Source organism: Lagenorhynchus albirostris, chromosome 3, assembly GCF_949774975.1.
Source record: "Lagenorhynchus albirostris chromosome 3, mLagAlb1.1, whole genome shotgun sequence".
NCBI lineage: Eukaryota > Metazoa > Chordata > Mammalia > Artiodactyla > Delphinidae > Lagenorhynchus > Lagenorhynchus albirostris.
In genome coordinates, this window is record NC_083097.1 from 125,583,193 (window position 1) to 125,609,268 (window position 26,076).

General features: G+C 49.7%; 1 protein-coding gene across 5 annotated transcripts in view; it reads left to right on the forward strand.

Moving 5' to 3' along the window:
* The first annotated feature begins 1,319 nt into the window (after positions 1–1,319).
* The window catches only part of PPARGC1B (PPARG coactivator 1 beta), a 113,421-nt gene continuing 88,664 nt past the window's right edge, over positions 1,320–26,076 (forward strand). The window contains exon 1 of one of the 5 annotated variants that reach the window (XR_009539624.1): positions 1,320–1,632. Coding sequence is in view for 4 of the 5 variants with exons in the window: in XM_060143946.1 (XP_059999929.1) it covers positions 1,555–1,632 (78 nt within the window). In the remaining variant the exon portion in view is untranslated. The remainder of the gene's footprint in view (positions 1,633–26,076) is intronic. The other 4 variants (XM_060143946.1, XM_060143948.1, XM_060143947.1 and 1 more) reach the window with 4 other exon arrangements.

A 26,076-nucleotide genomic window follows, 5' to 3' on the forward strand; every position in this document is an offset into this window, starting at 1 on the left:
GAACCTCAGGCTGGAGAAGAAGGAAGCTCTTGCCCTGGTGTTCAAGTCTGAGCAGGTGTACTGTGGACCCTCCCTGTTTCCTCCTCTGGCTGGGAGGGAGCCCAGGTAGGGCAGGCAGGGTGGGTCAGCCCTTGTGAGTTCAGGGTGGGAGGAGAGAAGGAGGCAGGAGGGCCCAATAAAACAGGGCTAAATCTTCCCGCCTTCCTGCCTTTACCCAGGCGGTGCCCTCATCTCCTGCCTGGCAAACAGCAGGGCATGATGATGAGAGTTCAAGGTTAGCGTCAGGAGACCCGAGTCCTGGTTCTGGCTCTGGCACTCACTCCATGTGCACCCTTGACTCTGGGCAGTTTCCTTATCTACACAATGTGTGGTGGTAGTAATGGGGGATCAAAATCCTCTGTGATTTTTAGTTAACACATTATTTATTAAGAACCTACTATATGCCAGGCACTGGAGACATAGCATGTGCCAAAGCAGATTCAGGCCCTGCTTCCATGGGTCTTAAGAGTCTAGTAGGAAGAGATTCCAAGATCAAATCTTCACTGAAACTAATGTAAAATGACAACTGTTAACCAGTGTTTTAAAGGCCTGCAGAACTAAGGGAGCCCAGGACGGTGGGAGTAGGGGGAGAGGGAATGGGTTGACAGTCTGAGGGGCAGCAAGGAAGGATGCGGTGAAGACGTGGTTTACTAGATGAACATCCGCTGGCAGGGGACAGCACCCTGTTGTGAGATGGTTCACCCAAGAAACTGGGAGGAGGCCAGTGGGCCTGGGGAAGCATGCAGGAGGCTGGCCATTTGAAGACATTGTGGGCCATGGTAAGAGAAGTCATTGAAGTTTTGGGGTTTTTTTTGGGGGTTGGGGGGAATTAGGGAGTGAGGGGATACTTAAGAGAGAAAGAGGGTTACATTTGGAATATGGGTCAACGTATCTTCTAAGGAAAAGAATTTTTAAAAAGCCACTCCCTCTGAGGAGCCTTCCCGGATTTCTCCACCTTTGACCTATGGTATCCCTCCCTCTCTGGCCTGCAGCCCGGCATGACAAACTCAAGCCTCCAGGGCAGCCAGACCTGGGCTTTGTCTTCCTGCACTGAACTGCACTGTGGCTTCAAACGAGGTCCTCCACCTTCCCAGGCCTCAGTTTCCCCAGCTGTGCCGAAGCAGGTTGTCTCGAAGGACCCGCCCAGTGCTAACGCAACGTGATTCGCTCTGGCAGGAGCGGTGGGCTGCCCGCATTGCTGCGCAGGCATCGGACTGTCGGCTTGGGCACCGTCACCAGGCTACGGGCGCTTTCCTCCCGGGCAGGGGGCAGCGGGCGAGGATCGCGGCGCCAGACTTTGCGCAGGAAAGTGGGGGCGCGACCCCCTGCTCGAGCGGGCACCGCGCGGCCCCGCCCCCGCAGCCAGCTGCCCTGCGGCAGCCGGGGCCCGAGCTCCGCCCTCCTCCTCCCGCCGGCCTCTCTCCCTCCTCCCGCCTCCCTTCCTCGCTCGCTCGCTCCCTCCCCCCCGGCCGGCTCGGCGCTGACTCCGCCGCACGCTGCAGCCGCGGCTGGAAGATGGCGGGGAACGACTGCGGCGCGCTGCTGGACGAAGAGCTCTCTTCCTTCTTCCTCAACTATCTCGCCGACACGCAGGTACGGCCAGCAGGGGCCACGGGCCCAGAGCCAGGGCTGCTGAGCTGCGGGGGCTGCCGCCGCAGCCGCGGAGGCCGGGAGGCAGCGGTGGGCGTGTTGGGGGGATCGGGGGTTCCAGGCTGCAGAGCCCCCCTTCCGTGCACCCTGCGATGCGCTTCGTTATGGGGACTGGGAGCTGGAGGTCCTCCCGCGCGTGCCGGAGCGTTGGGGGCGCTACGGCCGCTGGGGAGGGTCTAGCCTTCGTTGCTTGGAGTCCGGCCCCCACGCCCGCAGAGCTGGGGGGTTCTGCGCTTCCTTGGGGAGGTTGAGCCGCGCCAAGGTGTGGGGGACCCTTACGCTGGCTCTGGGTGCGGGAGGCGCGCCCTCAGGCTCCCGGCACTTGCTGCCGTACTTTCACGTGGACTTGTGGCCCGGGCACAGGCGCTTGCCCCGGTCCCCGGAGTCCCCTGATTCTCCAGTCTCGAATACCCCGCGTTCTGCTGCTGCCCCCCTCCCCCGCCAAGGCTCCCCCAAAGCGCCAGCAGCGCGGAGTTTCCTGCCAGTTGCCCGCTGAAGCCATAGGGGTCTGCGGGGCACGTGGACATGCGGGCGGGGATAGAACCTTCCTGGTTTCGCTAACCGGCGGAGCCCCCGGGGGGAAAAGCACGGCAGGATGGGGGCGGAGGACTGTCTGGGGATGCCTGGGTCCCCCTGCGGCGCGCGGCCCCGGTGCGCGCTCGGCGATGCTGGGGGAAGGGAAGGCGAGGCGGCGTCCCGGGCTCTGGCGGCGCCTGGGAGCCCCACCGGAGACACGCGCGTGACAGGAGAGGGTGCCCTGGTGTGCCGGGAGTTGGAGGGGGGGCGAGGAAGCTGGTGACTTGGAGACAGGGGCGGGGGGGGGTTGCTGCTGGGATAAGCTGCACTGAAAATGCCAGCACAAGGCGTGCGCGCCCCCCACCCCTTCCCTAGTTTTCCCCACCCCATGCCTGTTGCAATCATAAAGTTTGGCCCCATAGTTAGGGCTTTTTCTACGGCCGCCCCGCTGCCGGTAGCAGGGCGGCTGGGGATGCGGCGGAGCCGAGAATGAGACCCCGGATGCGGGCGCATGCCTGTGCTCCGAGAGGGGCCGCTGGGCGCTCCCGGGCGCGGCTCGCTAGGGCTGGTTTGGTACCTGGAGTCGGAGCGCCGTTGCCGGCTTGTTTTGCATAACACTGGAAGGGAGGGGGAAGTCGGGGGGGGCGGGATGTGGGAGGGGAGAGAGGGAAACTTTGCTTCTTGTTATATCTGCCTGTCTTTGGGCGGCAGCAGCTGTCATGGGACCGGGTGGGCGGGGAGAGGCTTGCTAGCTGACTTCTTGCCTTGAGATGCGACTTGGAGGGGACGCAGCAGACGAGACGTTCAGCTCTGGCGGACCTTGGGTGGCGAGTCCTGGCTGGCTGCTGGAACCGAGCGGCGTGGCGGGGTGTCGCCGAGAGGAAGCCCGCCACGCGCAGGAGAAGGCCGGTCCTCGCCCGCTGCGGACGTTCATGCGTCAGGGAGCCGCGGGGCCTCGTGGTCGGTGGCGGGCCCGCTTGGGTGGGTTCCGGGCAGGGGCCGAAGAGGCTGGTGGCGTGTGATCGCGCTTCTCCAGGCCGGGGGAAGAGTGTGATGAACGGTCTGCGCGCGCGGGTGTGTGTGTTTGTGTGCACACGCCGCGCGCGCCGGGCGCGTACCTTTACCTCTGACGAAACTGCAGTGTAGCTCCCGCGGCGGTCACCGGGCGCAGTCACTCGCCCCGCTCCCATGTCTGCTCCGAAGGCCGATCCCAGCCCTGGCACCACCACGGCGCCCCCGGCCCCCCAGCCGACAGCCTGGGGCCAGGGGGACTGGATGCGGGGTGGATCGAGTTGCCGCTAGGAAAGTTCTGCCCTCGGCCCTCTTACTTGTCTGGGGCTGACTCCAAACCTTTCCCTAAGACGCGAATGAAGGAGGCCTGAAATTGCCAGAGACTTGTTCAGAGACCCATAGCAAGAACTTGTCCGTTTTGGGTTTAACTCCATCTTCTGTGTTCTTTGGCTCACCAATAATTTTTTGCCCTTTTAGCCGTCCGGAGTGCGTACCCAGCAGGGATATTTCACCTAAGGAAACTTGAAAATTGGGTAATCAGGTATCAGCAGAAGCAGTGCAGTGAAAGTTAATCCGGGACGTTTTGCTTTTTTTATTTAACCACGTGATAGGCTGAAGCTCTTCTGGTGATCTTTGCCGGCCCAACTTGGGCAATGTAATTGATAGGGGGAGCTTTGCAGCCGCCCCTAGAAGGCTCATAGAGCCAGCCGGAAGAGGACCTGGGCGGGTCATCGCGTGCCTCCTCATTTTACAGTTGGGGATAGAGGCTGTGAGGGCTGAGCGGCTGGTACAGGACCACGCAGCCAGTGGGTGACAGAGCCATCCAGGGCTCCTGACTCCAGGTCCTGTGTGTTACCTCGAAATAGCACTGGACTTGGAGTCAGAAGGCCTGAGTGGAGTCGCCTTCCCCACTCTCTGGCTGGGTGACCCTGGAGCAAGCCATTTTAACTCTCTGAGCCTCCTTTCCTCCATCTGTCAAATGGGGTTGGTGGCGCCGCAAGAGAAGGCCCTCGGTTGCTTGCGGTGAGCACTGTTTGCATGTGAGATGTCTGTTGTTCCTGCAACTTCCTCTCCTCCCCCCAGACCCTCCCCTCCTCCCCTCCCCCTTTGGAAGAGGTGGGGAGAGTGAGTAAAAGTAATTTATCGGCTCTATCCCAAAGACTTGTCTTTGGTGGCTAACCCAGGGTTAGATAGAGGGAGGGCTCCTGTTTAGGAGACTTAACTTTTACCCATTCAGGGCAAAGTTCAGAGATTCGGCAGACCAAGGATTGTGAAAGTTTTTTGGAAAGGTTTGGGGCATGTTCCCAAAGGACTTTGGGTTGGCTTCCCGTTGTTCAGGCTGTGCCCCTTGCCTGCAGTGCCCTCACCCACCATTCCTGCATGGCCCTCAGCTCTAGCAGGCCTCCCCAACCCGGCTTGCCCTGCTTTCTCTAGCCTCTGGTTTTCTTAGTCTGTGTTATACAACCAAGCGCTTTGTGTGTGCGTTCCGTCCCAGTAAGATTCTGGAACTAGAGTTGTGCCTTTCATCTCTTTGTGCCCCGTGGCACCTGTCACCATGCTGAGCTCCTTTGCTCGGCTCTTGGCTAGGCACAGGAATTACAGACAAGGGAAGCACTCAGGCTGGCTGGGGAGACAGCCGGGCAGAGTATGGAAGAGAGGAATGCAGAGGGCTGCAGCTGTGGGCAATGACTTAGGCTCCAAAGGCCACACAGTAAGCCCACACTAAATCTGGGTTGTTCGAAGTCACTTGGGGCATCAAGCATAGGTGCCCAAAATGTCAGAGTTGGCAGGAACTTTATTTTCATTTATTTATTTAAAAAAATTCTTTGAATTTTATTTACTTTTTATACAGCAGGTTCTTATTACTTATCTATTTTATGCATATTAGTGTATATATATATCAATCCCAATCTCCCAATTCATCCCACCACCACCACCCCAGAGTTGGCAGGAACTTTAAATAATTAAGTCTAACCTGTTATCATTTAAAAATATTTAATTATAGAATTGTTGGGAAATACTGGCATGCATAAGGAAAAAAATGGAAAATATGTAATCTTACCCAAATCTAATCACTCTTAATTTTTATATGTTTTCCGACTTTTTCCTGTTGATTCCTATGGATTGTATCTTTTGTACAAAAATGGAGTCATTCTTTACTTACTAATTGTAACTTGGAATCTCACTGTTGTAGCTTGCTTTTTTTTTGTCCTCCAAACAATATGCTGTCACTGTCTTTCCACATCAACAAGTATTCTACTTAATATCTTAATGGTTATATAATATTAAGGGTTGAACCATAATGCATTTAATCAATCCTTTATTGTTAGTCATTTAAGTAGTTTATAATTTTTTTTTTTTTTTGCTCCTGTAAGCCATGCTGAAATGAATATCTTTGCATATGCCTTTTCTTCATTTGAATTCCTAGAAATGAAATTACTCTGTCAAAGGAACTATGCAGGCGTTTAGTAAACACATTTCTGGATTGCCTTCTAGAAAGATTGTGCTAATTTCACACCAGCATTGTGTGGGAATGCCTGGTTCCTCATACTCCGGTAACTCTTGGTATTTTAATTGTTTTTCATTTTTACCAGTCTGTTCATCAATAAATTTTGTCACCTTATTGTTTTAATGTGCATTTCTTTGATGACTTGTGATGCTGAACCTTTTCCCCATATGATTATGGGCCATTTGTGGTTCTGTTCTGTGAAATGTTGTGTTGGTGAACTTGGCCCATTTTTTGATTGGTATTCTATCTCTTCATTGTTCTAAGACTGGATCCGAGCACCAGAAGGGGCTCATGCCACATGGAGAATTGGGGAAAATGGGTTCACTAATGTTGACTTGCTAAGTCTGGAATATTGCTGCCTCCACAGCCCCTGAAGCCAGGGTTAACTTCTTTTCCAAGTCAGGGTTCTGGCCATCTATAGGAGCAGGTTGAAGTGAATCCTTCGCTGGGTGCCTTTACCTACTCTAAACCTGTGTGAGACCCTGGGGAGTAACTTTTTCACCTGAGCCCAGAAGGGGACTCGTTTGCTGGATTTGTTTACCAGAGGCCCAGGGTTCACTTTCACTGGGGCTTCCTGGCTGGTGCTAATGATCAGGATGCCTGTGAAACCCAGGAAAGGCAATGGCCCAGCAACTGGGCCCTGGGGGCTTATATTTCCCCTTCCCCCTAGGGTCCTCCTCTCCCCAGCTGGTGCAGGCCAGCCAGAAGCTTCATCATTGCCAAAAAAAGGTGAGTCACCCTTTTTTTTCTGTCTCTGGAACAATAGAAGGAATACTGGTTTGAGTCAGAAGCAGCCTTGCAAATGGGAGCTTGGATTTGGGCTTAGAAGTGAGTCCCTGATACGAGCACTGCAGTGTTAATGGCTATCTCCTAGGACGATGGTGCATCATCAATGCAATTTATGGAGCATTCGCCATGTGCTGTGTGCTCTGCTGAGCCTTCTGTTTGCATTATTACATTTCATTCTCATAAAGATTCTACAAAGTGTAGGTGCTATTATTCCCATTTTACAGATGAGGCATTTACAGTTTCAGAAAACTCACTGACTTGATGAAGATGCTCTACCTACATTACCTTGGAGGAAGTGGAAGAGCCAGGCTCAGTGGGCAAGGTCCCTAGACCTCTTGACTCCAAGTTCCATGAAGACAGGGGCTACTCTGTTTCTGTTCATAGTTCTGTTCTGTTCATAGCACCTTGAGCAAATGAAGGCCAACTGTAGAGAAAGAAGGCAGAACTCATAAGTCCCTCTGCTTCTCTAGGCCTCTGTTCCTCAGTCTATGAAATGGGGATATTAGGCCCCAACTCTCAGGTTTGGGAATTAAATAATCGAATGTATATAAAATGAACATCCAACTGCTGTTCACAAAACTTGGAATCTTTCTCTCTCTGAAACACTTTAGAAGGGTAAGAGCAAGGATGGAACTAACTCCCTCCCAGGCAGTCTTTTCTTTGTAGGAAAGGGAAGCATAGTTCTTGTGATATAAGGGTGGAGGGAACCCAAATACAGTCATTTAGAAGAGAATGAGCAGTGTTGTTTACTGTCGCTCCTCTTCCAACATAGTTGAATGTCTCACATACACCCTGTGGACACTCAGCTGATGAGGAATCAGTTGGATTGGACTGACCTTTCTGTTCCTCTCTCCGACTCTGGTCTAGGTCCTTGTCCACTGACAACTGGATTCCTGCATTTACTACCAAACGGATCTTTGCCACGCCAGACTTTTTCCTCTCCTACTTGTCCTCAGCCTTGACGGCAGATCGGTCCTCCTAGAGTACATGTCTGATGTCACTCCCTTGCTCACACATCACCCATGGCTCCCCAGTACTTTTAACTTAAAGGCCAAAGTTTAGCTTCATGTGCAAGAACTCTCCAATTTCAAGAACCTTCAGGTTCTTGAAGTTGGAGAGTTAGGCCCCTGAGTTCATCCTGAGTTGTCTGCTTTCCCTTTGGGATCCTGGTCCGCCCCTGGCTATGTCATGAATCTTCTTCCAGGAAACGTTGGCTCACGCAGCTGTTTTCTGTCTCCTCTGTCTCCATTTCCACTATTTCCATTATTTATCCTGCAAGATTCAGCTCCCATGCCATCATTTTGGTGACGCCTTCTCACCTCCAGGTACCACTACTCCATCCCACGTGTGGCAGGGTGCACTCTGAAGCCTGGCTGGGTTTGAGTCCTGGTTCTGTGATTTACTAGCCGTGAGACCTTTGGTGGGTCACGTGACTTCTCCAAACTTACATTTCCTCATGTGTAAAGGTAATGATAAATAGTACTTCCCTGATAAAGCTGTTTTGAGGAGTCAATGAGAATCAAAGGACAAAATGGATTTAAAGCACCCCACACAATGCCTGGCATAGAAGCACCCAATAGTAGATGCATCTCTTCTAACGTAGGTCTTGTTAAGTGTTTAGGAAATCACTCCAGATTGTTAAGCTCTATGAGGGCAAGCATTTTTGTTCACTTCATTGACCATTTTTTCCCACAATGAATAGACAAGTGCCTGGAACACAGTTCAGAATACTCAGTGAGTGAACAAATGAGCTAGACTATGAGCCTCTTCAGAGCATGTGTTCCTGAGAAGAGACAGACTAATAAAACGCTTGTGGAATGACCTGAAAGCTCCTCTCCAGGCCTCCATCCCCACCATTTTAATGTCTTCATAGCTTCCCTGCAATTCAAGCCCCAGGTCACACCTGACCGCTCTGGAAGGCCTGTGAAGCACACTGTACTGCCTCTTCCACTGAGGTGGAGGGTGCCACTCACTATCTACTGGTGCCTGCGTGCTTTTTGTTTTTTGGGCTGCTTGGCATGCGTGATCTTAGTTCCCTGACCAGGATCAAACTCGTGCCCCCTGCAGTGGGAACTCGGAGAGTTTTAACCACTGAACCGCCCGGGAAGTCCCTGCCTGCATGTATGCGTTTAACCCTACAACTAGGATGACAGCTCAGGGAGGGCAAGAAAAAATAATTTTTATCCTGGTCTAGCATTGTGGTTACCCATGAAGCAGATGAGTTTTTGAGCAGAAGAATGTTCTGTATGATTAGGTGTCAGGTTCTCTGCAAAGAACTTTGTATTTTAAACATTTTACGATGGAAAATGTCGAACATACACAGCAGAAGCCAGTGGTGGGAAGGGAATAGGGAATCTCCATGCCCCTGACACTCAGATTCAGCCATTTTGGACCAGGGGCCACTCTTGTTCATCCACCCACAGAACACATGTCATCTATGGCTGTTTCAGTGTGTATCTGTGAAGAGACTTGAGTACTGTTGCATGGGTTTCTTCCAGTAATGGTGAGGTGGCTTCTGTTTCTCCCGTTTTGTAAGTGATGAACTTGAGACACAGGGGTTAAGTCATTCAGGGTCTTGGAGCTAGTGAGTGTCTAACCTGGGATTTGAACGTTGGTCCTTAAGCAGCTCCCTCTCCTCAGCTTGGGAGGGATCTTAGAGTGCATCAGACCTACCCCTGCCTTTCTCAGAAGAAGGGACACTGGGGCACAGGAGAAGAAGCCATCTTGCTGGAGGAAGCTCAGGTCTCTGACTCTCTGACGAGTTCTTTTCCAGTATCAGCACTTGAGGGGAGGGTGGGTCTTGGCTCTCAGAGAGGGACAGGGTGATAGTCCTTGGAGAGACACTGCTGCCCAGGGTGGCTGGCCTTTGTGGTGGCTGTAGGACCCTGGGGTGCAGTCCACCACCACCCTGGGCAGGCTGCATGTTCCTCCTGCTCTCGCTGTTCCTAAACCCCAGGGGCCTCACCCACTTCCCTTGCAGTTGACCTTGGTTTTCTCATTAGATGCCGAGGACCATCCTTTGAGGGAGACAGGGCTGCAGGGTTAGGAGTTGACAGAGCTGAGAGGAGGGGCCTGTCCTGGAGTTACATAGCTAGGCCATGGTGGCAGCAAGACTCCTGGGCTCCCCGCTCTGCTCTTTCCTTAGGGAAGAGCCTGAGTTGCAGCTCAGGTCTAGAGTAAGGAGACCAGAGAGACTTTTACAAGTCATTGGCAAAGTCATTGATTAATTATCTCCAAAGGCCTGTAATTACTGCTCAGTCTTTTAGGAAAGAAAACAAATGTTTTCTCTAATTATTTGTTTCAGTGGCTGAGAGGGCTTTGAATCCTAGGATGGTACTATGCTTGGGGCAAGCCCTGTGGCCTTTGGCACAAAATTTCTTTGTGCCTCAGCATTTTTATCTAGGAAATAGGACTGATAGTAGCAGATACCTTAAGGGGTTTTAGGAAAGGCTACTTTCCTAAAGATGATGCCCATAAAGTGTTTCGAAATGCCCAATAAATGGGAGCCATTGTTAATAATAAAAACAGGCAAATATAATTCAGATCTTCTTTTTTCTTTTTTTTTGCGGTTCGCGGGCCTCTCACTGTTGTGGCCTCTCCCGTTGCGGAGCACAGGCTCCGGACGTGCAGGCTCAGCGGCCGTGGCTCACGGAACTAGCCGCTCCGCGGTATTTGGGATCTTCCCGGACCGGGACACGAACCCATGTCCCCAGCATCGGCAGGTGGACTCTCAACCACTGCGCCACCAGGGCAGCCCATAATTCAGATCTTGCTACTTATCTTCCCACTGAACTCTTGGTCCTTGATCCTGTCTTAGCCCTGAGGTTTCTAGTATTATAATTTCCTTTCCCCTGTACTTCTGGGGGGACTGAAGAGGAATCCCATCCAGCCTTAGCCAGGTGTTCCAACGTGACTTTTAGGAAAGCGAATCCAGTTAGATGCTGCTTGAAGAGAGGAGAGGAAATATCAGGTAGTGATTAAGAACTCTGGGCTTTGGAGCTTAACTTCCAAGGGTTTAAATCAGCATTCTACCATTTACTAGCTGTGTGACCTTGAGCAAGTGTCTTAACCTCTCTGACCCCAGTTGCCTCATGGAAAATTGGGGATAATTATAGTATGTTCTTAGGATAACTGCAGAAGATAAATATGCCTGCCACATTGCCTGACATATAGCAAGCACCCAATAAATTGGTAGCCTCTGTGAAGATGACAATGGTAATTATGTAAATACACCAAGGTAAACTTGAGCTTTCAGGGAGTTGGGAGTGCCTTAGAGACCATCTTGCTCAATGCCCTTACCTTGAAGTAAAGGAACAGACAGGGAGCAGACCAGGGAAAGCCTTCAGATCACCCAGCAGAGGCAGGACAGGACCCCTGGCTGCTATCTGCTTGGCCAGGGCTGGCTCTGCATAGCAGGGACTCAGCTGTCTGGGACCCACTCTCTGGGAACTCAGCCGGGAGAGCCCTGCTTGGCTGAGATGGATGCTCCCCGGCAGCTCTGCCGCCGTGTTTTTTCCTTGTGCTTGCCTGGCAGAACAGAGTCATTTAGCAGAGGGAGAGCGAGGAGACGTTAGAAACCAAGCCCTGAGCAGTTGCAGCAGCCGGCCCACGAGTGGCTCCCTGATGTTGCCATGGCAAACAGCCTTGGCAACGTGGCTGCTTGAGCCTTTATTTCTGGTCTCAGGCTCCTCTCAGAGAACTGTGGTACCCAGGACACTGGGGAAGGCCCTGACCTGCTTCTTGGGCACTGAGGATGGCCCAGCCTCCATGCTGCTAGTAACCCCAGGCCCCAGCAGCCCCTGCTCAAAACATCTGCAGGCCCACCCTCAATGACCTGCAGAATCAAGCTCCTTGGTATGGCATTCGGGGCCTCAGATGCCTACCCATTTATCCATCATTCCATCCATCCATCCATCCGTCCGTCCGTTCACTCATCCGGTAGTATTGATCATGCAACACTGTACCCATTGCCACAAGAGTAGAACAATATATTATTTTTAACGTGGATCCTGATGTTAGGTGTTCCTAGGCTGCCCTCCTCTTCAACCATATCCTTCAACCGTGACAGTGATGAGAACAGTTAACAACTGCTAACCCTTTCAAGCAACAGCATTTAATCTCAGAGGAACCCCATGAAGTGGTCCGCCCTGTTACCCCCATCTTACAGTTGGGTAGACTGAGGCTGACTCCCCAGTTTGAGGTGCTGGCACTGTTCTGCAGTTCCTTCCCTATACCTGGTAACCACTAGGGCCCCTACCATGAGGTATCTGTTGCTCCTTTCAATCTCCAACAGCATCCTTTAAGGCCAGCTTGAGTGCTGCCTCCCCTAATCCTTCTCTGAGAAGTGCCCCCTTTTTGCTCTGTGACACAGTCTATGGCATATATTTGCATGTCCTGCCTTCACTCTGTATTCTGTCACCCTGATTCGTTTATATCTGCCACTCAGCCACTCCAAAACAAAACACACAGGGAAACTGGCTGTAAGGGAGAGCTTTGAATGTCCTGGTGAGAAGTCAGCAAAGGTTTTTGTTAGTAGTATTATTTATAACAGTAACCATAAGAAATAGGTAACATTTAATGACCACTTACTATGTGCCAAGTACTAAGCTAGGACCTTCAGGTACATTGTCAGGTAAAGGAGTCTCAGCTACCTGGTGAGGTTGGTCCTATGACAAACCAGAAAACTAAGGGTATAAGAAGTTCAGTGACTCACCCCCAATCACCCAGACAAGTAGTGGAAAGGCTGGGATTTGAGCCTAGGTCTGCCTGGCTTCAGAGCACATGGTCTTAACCACTGCAGTGTGACTAATCTGGCTGAGCATATAGAAAGGACTGGAATGGGGGTGATGGACAGCAGGAAGAAGGCATCTAAACTTGCCCTCAACCGGGGGGCTCAAAGGAAGTGAGTGGATGTGGGAGAGAAGTGACAGAGTACAGGGGGCTCAGAATGGCATCCCTATAACTGAGATGGTGGTAGGGGGTGGCAGAAGAGAATTTGCTTTGGGGGAAGATTTGTATGGGGAGTAGATACCTATTTATTCTGGGCCCACCATGTGCCAGGTTCACCCCCATCCCTGGCCTTCCCTGGCCTTCCCTGGAGCTTGTTAAATGCAAAACTCTGGTCCCAGCCTGTGATAACCTTTGTGTATGTGTTTATTCTCTACCGTTCTCTCTTCTGTAACCAGTCAGGACCAGAGCTCCGTAAGGAGAGGGGTCTTGTCAGGCTGGTTCAGCATCAAATCCCCCAGTGCCTGAACAGTGGCTGGCACACTGTAGGCCCCCAATACATATTTGTTGAATGACTAAATGAATGAACAAATGCTGTTTGATCTTTCAGGAAAGTCACCAGTCATTTGCCTGGCCCCAGAAGCTCCTTCTCTGTGCTTGGAGCTAGAATGTGTGGGTGAGGGGTGTGTGTGGTGATTGTACTGGTCCCCACAAGGGCCCCACTGCCGTCATCTCCAAGATAAGCCTTGCATACAAAGGAATCAAAGGCAAACATTTTTTTGGAGCCTCCAGAAACCCCTATCAGAACGCACCTCCAGTGGGCAGGTCTTTGTGGAATGTTAAACCACAGGTTAGGAATCCAGTCTGTTACAGGGCGTTGCTCTGGCCCAACTCAAAGCTTCAGGAGTCTCTCGCGTATCTACAGGGAGGGATTTGGTCAAATGTCCCTACGCCTTCCAGGGAGATTGAAACCAACACCTTACACTGGGCCTCATGTTCATTGCCCAGCTGCTTTTTCCAGAGGGACTGGGCAAGCTAGCCTCCACTATGGAGGAAGCAAGTGGGGAGGGAATCCAGGGAGGTAAAGTGGGGGAGGGATCACTCAGGGACCAAGGACTGTACTCTCCAGCCCCAAAGGATTAACTCTAAGCCATATGCATCATTCCTTGCTCAGGATCCCCTCAAGACTCAGTCTGTTCCACAGAAGATCACTCCTTACCCTTCCTGCCTAGGGCCAATTCACTCTTCCTTTACACACAATTCTTACAAGCTTGGCAGTCTTGTCCATGCCTCAGGACATTAGAAACAGCAAACCCGTTTTGTTAGCATGTGTCCGTGCAAGCGTTTGGTTCCACCAGAGACAGAAACACGTGGACTCAGCACTGAAAACCACTTGGGGCCTTTTAGTGAAGGGGCGAGGAGGCCCCTTGTTCTTTTTTTTTTTAAATTACCACTATTTATGGGTAATTTAATGATTTTTTAAATATAAATTTATTTTTATTTTTGGCTGCGTTGGGTCTTCGTCGTGCGCGGGCTCTCTCTAGTTGTGGCGAGCGGGGGCTACTCTTCGTTGCGGTGCGCGGGCTTCTCATTGTGGTGGCTTCTCTTGTTGCAGAGCACAGGCTCTAGGTGTGCGAGCTTCAGTAGTTGTGGCACACGGGCTCTAGTTGTGGCTCGCGGGCTCAGTAGTTCTGGCGCACGGGCTTAGTTGCTCCACAGCATGTAGGATCTTCCCGCACCAGGGCTCGAACCCATGTCCCCTGCATTGGCAGGTGAATTCTTAACCACTGCGCCACCAGGGAAGCCCAGGCCCCTTGTTCTGAATACATTACTGTACAAAAGTACAAAGCTCTAATGCATGGTAGAGACAGCGTGTCATCTCTGAGGAAAGGTATATTCTGATCGGTGTTCTCTGTTCAAGGGAGTAAGAAAGTGAAATGTATTTTGGTGTTACCGTGTAAAATAGGAAGTCTGTCAAAAGCAGGAAAAGTTTCAAAGTTCTCTATTGATATAAACCCTGCTTATTGTGAGCACACATTATTTCTCGATAATGCCAGATGAAGAAGGAGTTAGTCGAGCCGTAAAAGTTTCTTTGAAAGTTGGTGCAGTCTCCTCTGGTGAGATGTTATCTTTTGGGTTTCCAAGGCTGCATGGAGTAGTAGAAAGAGCCTGTGACAAACGCTGCGTGGCTTCAAGAAACTGTGTAAACTCGTGATGAATGAGAGCAGACTGTCTGGTTTAGATCTTAGCTTTATGACTATTAGCTGTGTGACCCAAGGAGTTAGCCGCTCTGTGCTCTAGTTAGCCAGCTCCCAGATGGGAATAATAATAGCTTCTACCTGCCAGAGTTGGTAGAACTAATCAGTAGTTCTCAGCCATGAGTGCATATCAGAATCATCAGTGTAGTTTTAAAAAAAATAATAATTATACGTCTGAAGCCATCCCAGACTTACTGAATGAGGATCTTTGAGAGCAAGCCCTTAAGCATCTATGTTTTTAGAAAGCTCCCTGTCATAGCACCCCTGTCTTGGGCCTGAACAATCAGATACTATTTGTAGAGTGTCTGGAATTAACTCTGTTTTTGCCTCCCTTCTCTGTCCTTCCTGCCTTAGTCCAGAGCACAGGATACAAATGATGGAGAAGCAGATAGAAGGCCCCTATATGATGCCTGTGTAAAGCAGGGTGGCTTCCTTATCTGGCATTTCTATTTGATCTTCACATCAATATCGTGTCATAGGCAAGAGGAGAGCAGATTTCCCATTTTACAGAGCGGGAAGTGGAGCCCCAGAGGGTGATTTGACAGGATCCGGCAGTGAATCAGTTTTCAGATATTTGTCTTCATCCCTCTGTCTGTCCTCAAGCCTCAGACAGACAGACAGACAGACACACACACACACACACACACACACACACACACACACACACACACACACACACACACACACACTTCTAGGGCAACTCAGGAGGTGGGATCGTGATGACTTTAAGAGGGGGGTGGGTTGGAAGAGGAAGAAAGGAGGGAGCCCAAGGGAATGCAGGTTAGCTACAGACCCTTAAAGATCAACAGGTGCAGGTTGTCATGCCAGGCCATATTGGTGGTTTAGAGCTAGAACCCACTTCTTCTGATGCTCAGTGAGTTGTCCTCCCAGCTATATTTGCTGCTTCTGTGGAGAGGACAGGGTTTGGCTCCAGTGATAATAGGAGTATTCTTCCAGCTAGTGTAGTGAGGCCTTTGCACATGCTGTTCCCTCTGCCGGGAATGCTCTTCCCAGGCATAACCATGGCTTGCTGCCCCCTCACCTCCTCCAGATCTGCTGAGACATTCCTCCTCAGAGAAGCCTTCCCCGATCCCCCTGCTCTGTCCACTTTCTGTCACAGTACCATGTTCTTGTCTCTTGAAGGCATTTAAGTATCCCAGATACTTTTTTCTTTTTTTTTTTACATCTTTATTGGAATATAATTGCTTTACAATGGTGTGTTAGTTTCTGCTTCATAACAAAGTGAATCAGTTATACATATGTTCCCATATCTCTTCCTTCTTGCGTCTCCCTCCATCCCACCCTCCCTATCCCACCCCTCCAGGCGGTCACAAAGCACCGCCAGATACTTTATTTATTAATTTGTACCTCATTGATTGCCTATTGCCCCTATGGGAAAGGAAGCTCCACCAGGACTGGACATTGCCTGTCTGGTTCCCACTGTACCCCCAGAAGCTAGCCTAGAGCCTGATGCATAGTTGGCATTCACTGAATATTTCTTGAATGAATGAATTCAATTTTTGTTGAGGCCTTAATCTGTACTGGCCACTGTGCTGAGTTCACTTAACTCTCTCAACAACCCCAGGAGATAGAGCCCCAATCTTCAGATGAGGGACGTGAGGCTCAGAGGGTGAGTGTGGGCTGGGGGATTAGCTCCTCTGCTGACCAAGGCAGGCACAGGCCCCCAGAGGCCCCCCGGCAGTGCCCTGCCCCCAAGGAGTCATGCCTCAGTGCCCCAGTGACCTCACACTACTTGCTCCCTAGGGTTGGGCAGCAGCTCCTCCCTATCTTGTGGGTGTCACCACGGGCACCTGCCCAGCAGCACCCAGGCCTCCAGCACTTACTCTTTGTCCTGGTGGCCAAGGGAGTGGCTGCCTGGCTTGCACTTTGTGAACCAGCCCCCAGCAGGAATGTGGCAATCTCCCACCTCTGGGGGTGCTCTCAGGCCAGGCACTGCAGCAGGCGAGCCTAGAGGACAATGATGGTATCTTACCGGAAGCTTCTCTCCCTAGAGACAAAGTAGGCCCAGATTAGTAGATCAAGTCCTGGGGAGAGCAGAGGGGGCTAGAGGATGAGGTCAAAGGCATAAGAGGGAAGGAGGGAGATGTAGAATCCACTCCAGAATGAGAAGAAATACTTTGTTCAGGTGACCGCACAGTTCATTTTCAAGGATTCAGTTTTGGGACAAGCAGAGGTGGAACAGAATCAGCTGGTTCCAGTGAGGGACTCAGCCTGGGGTCTGGATTTTGAGGGTCAGTGGAAGGCAGCTAGAATAGTGGTTATGACTAGAGCTCTGAATTGGGGTCTGAGTCCAGAATCTGTCATTTAGCAGCTGAGTGGCTTAGGGCATGTTACTTAATGTGCCCGGGCCTCAGTTTCCTCACCTGTGAAATGGGATAATAGTAAGTATATCAATGAGTGGTTGAAATGATATAATGTCTGAAGAACTTAGTGCCGTGCCTGGGGGTGGTTATTCTTCTTAACAGTGACCATCAGTGACTGGTTGGTTTGATGACAGATGGGTGACAAAAACTGGTGGACCTCATGAGGTACAGAATCATGGATTATCAGTTGATACCTCTTCCTTTCCCTATCCATGCAGCAATCACTCCCTCTGTGCAGGAAGCTAGGATTGCAGATTTGAGCAAGCCCTGCTTCCCATCTTGGGAAAATCAGATCCGCAGGTGGCCGTGAGGGTGACCGGGGCAGAGGGAGTATCCAGGCAGCTCGTGTAGCAGAAAGAGTAGTATTGAGGGATGAACTGGCTGACTCGGTGGGGAAGGGCATCTTAGGGAGAGGCCAGCCTGTCATAAGGCCCAGCACGTCCTGTGGCTGGTGAATGAGCAGTGAGTGACAGAGGTGCGGGGGGGCAAACATGAGCTCCTTCCCCATCAGTGGAGGGTTTGAGCTGGCTGGATGACTCCTGTGAGGGGGAAGAACATACAGGATGAACTAAGTGTCTAGAAGAATCACAAGTAGGAGCACCAAGATTTCCAGCCCTAGAAACTAGCAGGAGGCTGCTCTGAAGGAGTGGGGAGGTCTTGGGTGGGGAGGTGACTAGGTTTTCCCCGAGCCTCATAGGCAGGATGGAATGAGTGGTCTGTGCAGCCCCAGGTGTGGAGTGGAGGCACAAGGCTGGGGCACAGCTTCTCACCTGCAGCCCTGACCGAGGTCCTTTCGCCCAATGAAGCAGCAGTCTCCGTCATGGTGAGGCGGGACCTCGCCCAACCACTGGGTACTTGATGGACAAGGAGAAGGCTAGTAGCTTTACAGAGGAAGCCTTCAGTGAATTTAATGATGATAGTGATAATTATTGCCATAATAATAATTAGTATTACTCGTCTCATCTCAACTATTATCCCTTTTAGCATATCACTGTGCAATTCTCATAGCATTTCACATCCAGATTTCACAACCTCGATTTTGACGATTTTCATTTCCGTTTTACACACAAAGAATCTGAGGCCCAGAGATATGGAAATGTCTTACCCAATAAAGTCCTTGTTGCAGGTACTTGAGAGGAATGTGGGATTTGTGGCCCCCAAGTCTGCAAGGTGCAGAAGGGATGGTGTTTGAAAGGGCCCTTGTCTAGGGCCCTTTGATGTCTGTGCCTCGTCTAGACTGAGTTCCCAAGATTATCTCCAATTCTCCTTGGAGCAATGATCCCCAGTCTTTATGGAGTTGCAGCAGCCTTCCACTGTGTGATTTTGCAATAGCTGCAACTCCCCCCCAAAAGTGTAATTTCCATCGATTCCTCTAAGTTTGAGGTAGGGAAGAGAAAATCTTGTTTAGAGAATTTTGTAGCTGCCCTGGAGATCAGAGTGCCACGGTGAGAGTGTTGTACCTGGTGGTCTGGAAGAAGGCCTCGGTTCAGGTCCTGCCTGTCCCTCTTTGCTGTGTAACCCTGGACAAGTCTGACCCCCTCTCTGGGCTTGAGTTTCGCCATCTCTGCCGTGCTGTGATTTATCCTTTTTCTGTCGCAGGGGCTGTCTTGTTTTGTAAATTCTGTTTGAGGCAGAACTGCCAGGTACTGGATAGAGGGGGAGAAGGTTGGTTACTGGAGACGCCTGGAGCTGGGAGATGGTCACATCTCAGATGGGCAACGTGATTTCCCTCCATCCAGCGGGCAAAGCCAGTGGCAGGTCCTTAACTCCCCTGGTTGTGTCCCCTTTGCTGGTGACAGGTGCTGACTTTTCTTTGAACTGCAAGTTGGAAGAAATTTGTCATGGGATCATGTGCCTTAAACGTGTGGGTTTGGAAAGAGGAGAAGGTGGAGGAGGAACTCCAGGCAAGAGAATCCCCAATTTCCAACCTCCCCAGTGAATCACGGAACATTTGGATAAGTCACTCATGGGGGTGGAAAGATTGGGTGAAAATCAGGAACTTTGGACCAGATTTTTTTAAAGGAGCAAATTATTCAAAATCCTCCACTGATTATATCTAAAATTGATTTCTTCCTTTTTTTCCACAGTACTGTTTTATCTATCTTGAATCATTCTTTTATTTGTAAAACTGTCTTTTAGCTTTCCTCTCTGTTTTCGTTAAAAAATATTTTAAGAAGGGAGGGAAGGTGTCAGTGAATTCTGAGGTACCCCGGGGTTCTGCGCACTTGGCTCTGGGTGCTCTGTGAGGCTCAGGATGGCCATTCTTGGGCCCTGGTCTCTGGTGCCTTTCACGCTTAGATCCTGCTGGCTCAACCACGAGGTCTGCAATTATTTAAAGAAAGCTCACAGCAAGTGGAAAAAAAACGACCACACTTACCGTACCATGTGGCCAACAGGCAATTCAACACCAGAGCTACCCAACTCCCTCCAGCCCTCACCAGCTGCCGGATTCTTTTGCATTTTGCAGCCGGGTGGATTAGGTGACGGAGGGACTGACAGGCAGGTCCATGTGCGCTTGGTGGGTGCGCGCAGGCAGCCTGGCCCTGCTTCAGCCTGGGAGATGACATCTGCCTGCATCCAGGGGAGGCTCTGCTCTGAGCCTTACAGAACAAGTTAATTGAAAAGCGGTTTTGTTGGGTAATAGAGGAAGCTAAAAATGATGGAATTTAAAACAGAAATTTTATATCTCTGTAACTCAGACATTTGTCTAATTGCTCCATAATTCACCGTTAATCCCAAGGTGTTTTGGAGAAATACTTATTGCCTTAAAATTTTTTCTTCACTTTATATTTTCATCGGTTTTTCAACAAATGTATCTGTTTTTAAATTAATATTTAAAACATTTTTAATAAAAATTTTAAAATATTAAAACATTTCCAACGTTAGGAGCGAACTTGTCACAGAAAGTGAGGTTACCTCCATCCTGTAATCTCTTACCCTCAAGAAACAACCACTCTTAGCAATTTGGTGTATTTAAATGCCTTTCAACTGAATATATCATTCTCTGTTTTATATACATTGTATTTTCTTGTTATTAATGTAAAAGTATCAGGTGTTAACTTATTGAAATTTAAGGGACTATAAATAGGCAAAAGGAAAAAAAAAAAATCCCACACCCAGAAACAACCAGTCAAAAGCAGTGCTTTTTTTGGCCTGTTCCACCTCCAGCCAAACTTCCCTCTTTGGGCACACTTCTACTTTCTGGTCCTTTATGGACTGATTTCTGCCCGTGACCTTGCGAAACAGAGAACTTCAACTGAAGTCCTGGTTTAAATGCTGCCCACCATGTGACCTCTCTCCTTCTTCATAAAATGGGATCAATCCCTGCATTGCCGTGACAAAGCACGTGTCATGGATTCCAAAGCTAATTGCAAGTTTTAGAGTCACAAACAGAGATAAGGCAGTGTTATTACTTGACCAGCCTGGGCCCACTTCAGTGACCACTACTGTTTTAACTCAGACCCTATCAAGTTTGGACAATATCTGATCATCTCCAAGTATTTCACATGACTGATCACCATTATGCCCCAGAATTTAATCACCCCAGAGGTTTGGCTTTTATTCCACACACTGTGCATCACATCTTTTTAGATATACGTTTGTTAATATGTGCAGAGCAAGATAAACACCCGTGCTGGTAGAGAACGTATTTAAACCCAGACTTCCTGATTTAGAATCTTTTACTCAGTCAGCCCATTTAAAGTGTTAACTGATCCACCTTGTGATTGAGGCTGCTATCGGAGCCGGCCCAAGGGGAAGAGATTTGGTGGGGGTCATGTGGAACAGGCCCTGGGAAGATCCAGCTACCTAGCAAGTTAATTTTCATGCTGGTTTCAACATACAGCATTGTTCGATGGGAAAGAGACAATAGACTTGCTTTTGTATTTATTTTGAAAATGTAATACGTGATCCTCCTTGAAAAATTGTAAAAGTTACACATGGAAGTCTTGGGCTCCTATCCCCACAGCAGCCCGGCTACCAATTTCTAAAATGTTCTTCCAGAGAAAAATTGTGCAACCACCATATATATGGTCTAACTTTTGCCTCAAGTTTTTGCTCAAATGGTAGCCAGCTAAGATTATTGCCCTGCAACTTGCTTTTTTTCCACTTAATATTATATCTTAAAGATGATTTCATATCAGTATATAAAGAAAGATCTGCTTCATGTTTTGGCTTGACTGTAGTTTTCTTAACCAGTTTTCTATTGGACATTTAGGCTCTTCCTAATTTAGTGCTGCTACTAGTCTGTAGTGAATATTTTTGTATGAGCGTCATTTTGCACATGTGTGAATGGATTTGTAGGATAAATACTGCCAAGTGGAATTGCCCAGTTAAAGGGTGTACGCATTTGAAATTTCGATGAATGTTACCACATTCCCCTTCATGAAATTACATCAGTTTTGCCTTCCCACAGAAGTGAATAGGAAATGCTTGTCCACCAACACCATGGTATTAAACTTTTTTGACCTTTGTTAATCTGGTGTCTCTTTGAAGTTTTAATTTGCAGTCTTTCTCTCATGGTTAAGAGTCACTTGTGTTTCCTTTCCAATGAACTGCCTATTGTGTTGCTGATACTTCTTCTATATGGGTGTGCTTGTTTTCCCCCCACTTTCCCTTACAGTACCCTGGGACCTTCTTGGGCTCCACCCTCCTCTCTGGCACCCCAGCTGAAGGAGAAAGCCCAGTGGACTAGAGTGAGGATTCACATCCTGGTTCTGACACCTACCTGCTGTGTGACTTGACTAAGCGGCTTAAGTCACTCTTTCCCACTCTATAAGGTGAGGACGTTAGTTCAGCAGCAGGGTTGTTGGATAGATGAGATAATCAATGTAAAAAGTGTTTTATAAACTGTAGAAAGCTGTACAAACATAATACCACATTAATATTTACTTAGTTTCAGATGCGTGAAAAGATTTTAGATTCTTAAAACTTGAGAGCCGTGTCATCTGGTTAAATAGGGGTTAAATAGGTGGGGAAAGTGAGGCCCAGAGAGAGTAGACCTGCCAGAGTCCTGCACCAGAGGCTGGTCTGATGGGGAACGGGGTCCTGAGTTGTCTTGCTACAGTAGGAGCTACAGGTTATGAGCCGTTTCTTCGAGAGCATCCTGATTTTTATAGTAAATTATTCTAATTCCCACGGCAGCCTCTCCCTTTCAGGGGAATGCTCTGTGGCTGAACCCCAAGAGCCTGTGGTTCAGAGCTGAGAGGTATCTAGGTTGGAATCCCAGTTCTGCCAGGCGTTAGCTGAGAAGACACCACACTAGGTGACTTCAACCTTTGGGGCCATGATTGCCTTCTCTGTGTAGCGTAGAGGGCTGTTGAAAGGATTACTGAGACCACAGTGGTAGAGCCCTGCCTGTCTGGCTTGGTAGATGGTGTCATTATTACTGTTTGGCTTTGCAGGTGTGGCGGCCCGGTAGTCAGGGAGCTGGGGTCTGGCGTCTGACATCTTTTTGGGTTCAACGCTTTGCTCTGCCCTCGCTTGCTGGTTAGCCATCTTACTTTACGTCTCTGAGGAAGTAATAGGGGTCCTGGCTACGTAGGGTGGATTTGAAGAATCAATGGACTTTGTATATAAAATGCTTACTGTGTAGGAGGCACCGAATAATAAGTTATTTAAAAAATACTTACTGGGGCTTCCCTGGTGGCGCAGTGGTTGAGAGTCCGCCTGCCGATGCAGGGGACACGGGTTTGTGCCCTGGTCTGGGAAGATTCCCACATGCTGCAGAGCGGCTGGACCCGTGAGCTGTGGCCGCTGAGCCTGCGCGTCCAGAGCCTGTGCTCCGCAACGGGAGAGGCCACAACAGTGAGAGGCCCGCGTACCGCAAAAAAACCCCCCAAAAACCAAAAAAAACCAACTTACTGACGTGCTTATTATGTGCCGGCACTGGTGCAGGCTTTGGGATTCAGCAGAAATAAGCAGGGTCCCTGGCCTTGGGAAGCTTACCTCCTAGTTTATTGTTGTCTTGGTCACAGTAAGGGCTGCGTAGTCTGGCCATAGTCGGGTCCTGACGTGGATTCTGCTTGGCCTAGAACCCCTAAGACCTGCATTCTGAGGGGATTCGGGGATTTTGCCCACTCCTATAGACTCTGTAGATCACTTCCCGTGAGACGTCCTTTTTCTATAACATCAGAGAATTTGAGTCAGCCTTCCTTCCCCCTCCCCCCACGAGGGGGTTGGCTTATCTGGTGACCTGTGAGTGGAGGGGATCAGAGCTTCCTTGACTGAAGCCGCAGCCCTAAGGCCCAGTGCCTTGTCTGACGTCCCACTGACGTGGGATCTGGCTTCCTGACCCCTGGGCCTGGGTCTCCCTGGATCATTCATTGTTCTGTCGGCCTCAGGGAGTTTACGTCTCACTCCACCTATATTTAATGTCCATTTCCTGTGCCTGGATGAGGGGATGCAGCCGTGAGCTTAGACCCAGTCCTGACCGTGGGGAACTGACCTAGGGAAGCAGAAAATAAACATGATTTCAGCCCGGGATAAACCCTCAGAAGAGAATAAATGACACCCACTCGTGATGGGGTCTTGTGATGGGGGTCGTGAGCTGCACCAGAGAGGGTGGTCCGGAAGGTACCCCCTCTGAGATGATATTCCTACGGAGGCCTGAGAAATCAAAAAAGGAAGCAACCTTTTGGGGAGGAGTTGTTTTAGGTAGTGGGGAACAGCAAGGGCAAAGGCCTCCAGCAGCTGGGTTTGTCACTCTTCACAAGATACACCCACCACTTGTGCAGCCAGGATCCCAGGGGAGGCTGCATAGAGAACTGGTGTTTGAGCAACTTTTCAGAGCAGGTGATGTGATAGTTATAAATCAGAGCAGGCCCCGCCTGAGGGGATCCGCCGGGGAGAGCTGAGCATATAGATATATTTTAGACCATCACTTAAGCTACGGTATTTCTTTGAAATGAGTAAAATGCACAGAGCCTTTGTAAGTTCCAGAATTGAGGCCTTCTCTAATTCAGAGTAGCTCTGGCAGGCTGTCCCTAACAGATGAGGGCTTCCTCACTGGCTCTCCATCAAATGGTGTCAGTGTCCTCAGGCACCCTCGACGCAAAGTCAATTTCCACACTTGGATCTGCGACTTAACGCCCGGCTGCTCGGAGAGCTGGAGTCGAGGTCAGTGAGGCTAATTGGGTTGCTTAATAAGTGGGGGCTTCTTAGAATTGGAATAGCTGGGCCCAGGGCAGGGTCACAGTGCAGAGAAACCAGCAAGGCTAGTCTAGGGGGCTAGGGCAGGAGGAGGAAGGGAGGCCCAGCCAGAGGGATCTGCAGGTCACAGAGCTGGAGTGACACAGATTAATGTGGAGGCCTTGGACTCCCATGGACCCCGCTGCCCTAGGAGGGAGTCTTGTTGCCCCAGGAGTTTGCGTTCTAGAAAAAGACCAGGTGGGCAGCTTGGGGCATTTTTCTGGTCTTGATTCATCTCTCCTAGCAACAGCCTGGGGGGTGGAAAACTTTTCTCCTTCCACCCGCTTTATACCATAACCCTTGCCCCCAGCCTCCCACACATAGTAATGTCTGTGGCCAGGGCCAGCTGGTCTTGGGGACGGGTCTACCGTGTGATGGCCCTGTGAGGCTACAGCTCACGTTGGTAAGGTTATACACTCAGCCAAGTCATGTCCCACTGTGGAGTGGATTCTGGCTGGCTAACCCTGCCGTTGGGACAAAGCCAGCCTCTACCTTGTTCTAGGTCAGAATTCACTTATTCATCCATTCACTCATTCACCTCATCCATCATACATCCTTTCACTTACCCATTTATTCAACAAATGCTTACTGAGCCATAGTGTATGCCAGGCTCTTTGTTGGGTGCTAGGGGCACAGGTGCAACAGGACAGACTGTCCCCACTGTCTTCAAGCATAGAGTCCTCTGGCAAGAGGACGAAGTAGACCCGTGCGTTGCGTGTACCATGGTTAGGATTGTATTTGTCATTGAAGCTGTCAGTTACTGTTGTGAGATGGACCTCAGAAGACAAGTACCTGGAGCTGGCTCGGGGATCTGAATCCAGGTGGGATCTCCCGTGTGATCATGTGCTGGGCCAGGTGCCACCTTGTGGGAGCAGGGGTCCTGTCTGGGAGCTCATTGCCTCTGGGATTCAAAGACGTCTACAGACCAGTTCTGTCCATGTGCTTGAGCCTTCCTTCAAGGCTCCAAGGTATGCTGTGTCTCTTCCGTGGGGTCATCTCTTGCTTTTTATTTTAATTCAACAAATATTTAAATAATTATAAATATTTAGAATTCTTTTTCACATTTTACTTCCAGTTTAAAGCAGCTATAACTAATTAAAGATTTGAACATTAAGTTTGTACATCCACAATTCCTCTGGTTCACATAAGAGTAATTTCTGCTTTGTTTTGAAGTATAAGACAAAAATGTATTAAAATTTTAATTACAAAAGAATTAAATCTTTGTTGAAGAAAATTAAAGAAATAGATACATCTTCCAAAAGGAAATAAAAACCACCCATAATTTCACTGTCTAGAAGTGACCACCATGAATGCTTCTCTTTTTTTCTTCCCATAAACATATTTCCATGAAAAAAAGATCAGATCATATTGTCTTTGTGACTTTTTCACTTAGCATTATATTGGATGATATATCTTTATTAAGGCCTCATTAATCTTTATTAAGCTTTATAGAAGGTCTTTTCCCTGGCCTTCACTTTTTCAACTCACTGTTTTGATGCCAGCAGGGTAATGCTCCTCATGGATGGAGCTAGAGATTCTATTTTGCGGTTTGTTGAGGAGAGCCAGTTATGCTTTACTCATGACCTCAGGCAGGTAATTGACTCCCGTTCGCCTCTTGTACCTGCCTCTTGGAGTGGATGTGCAGGGTGAACGAGCAGATGGGCTTAGTGCTTGAAGAATGCCATACCCATAGCTGCCACCACGGAGCAGGAGGTAAGGGAGGGGAAACCACCATTCCTGATTCAGTGGCCGGGAGCTGGAGACTCTGAGACTTAAGTCACTTGCCTTAAGTGGCTGCTGACCGGAGTTGAACTTCAGCAGCATGTAAAGGAAAAAGTTGGGCTGCTGGGCTGCTCCCTGGGCCGGTTCAGAGAGGGGGCTGTCACCCCTCGCTTTGTCCTCACAAACCAGAGGAAGTGCATTTGGTTAAGAATGACCCACATCCGTCACCAGGCATGCTTCCAGCAGCAGCAGCGAGGGCCAGCTGCAGGGCTGCTCCTTGGGC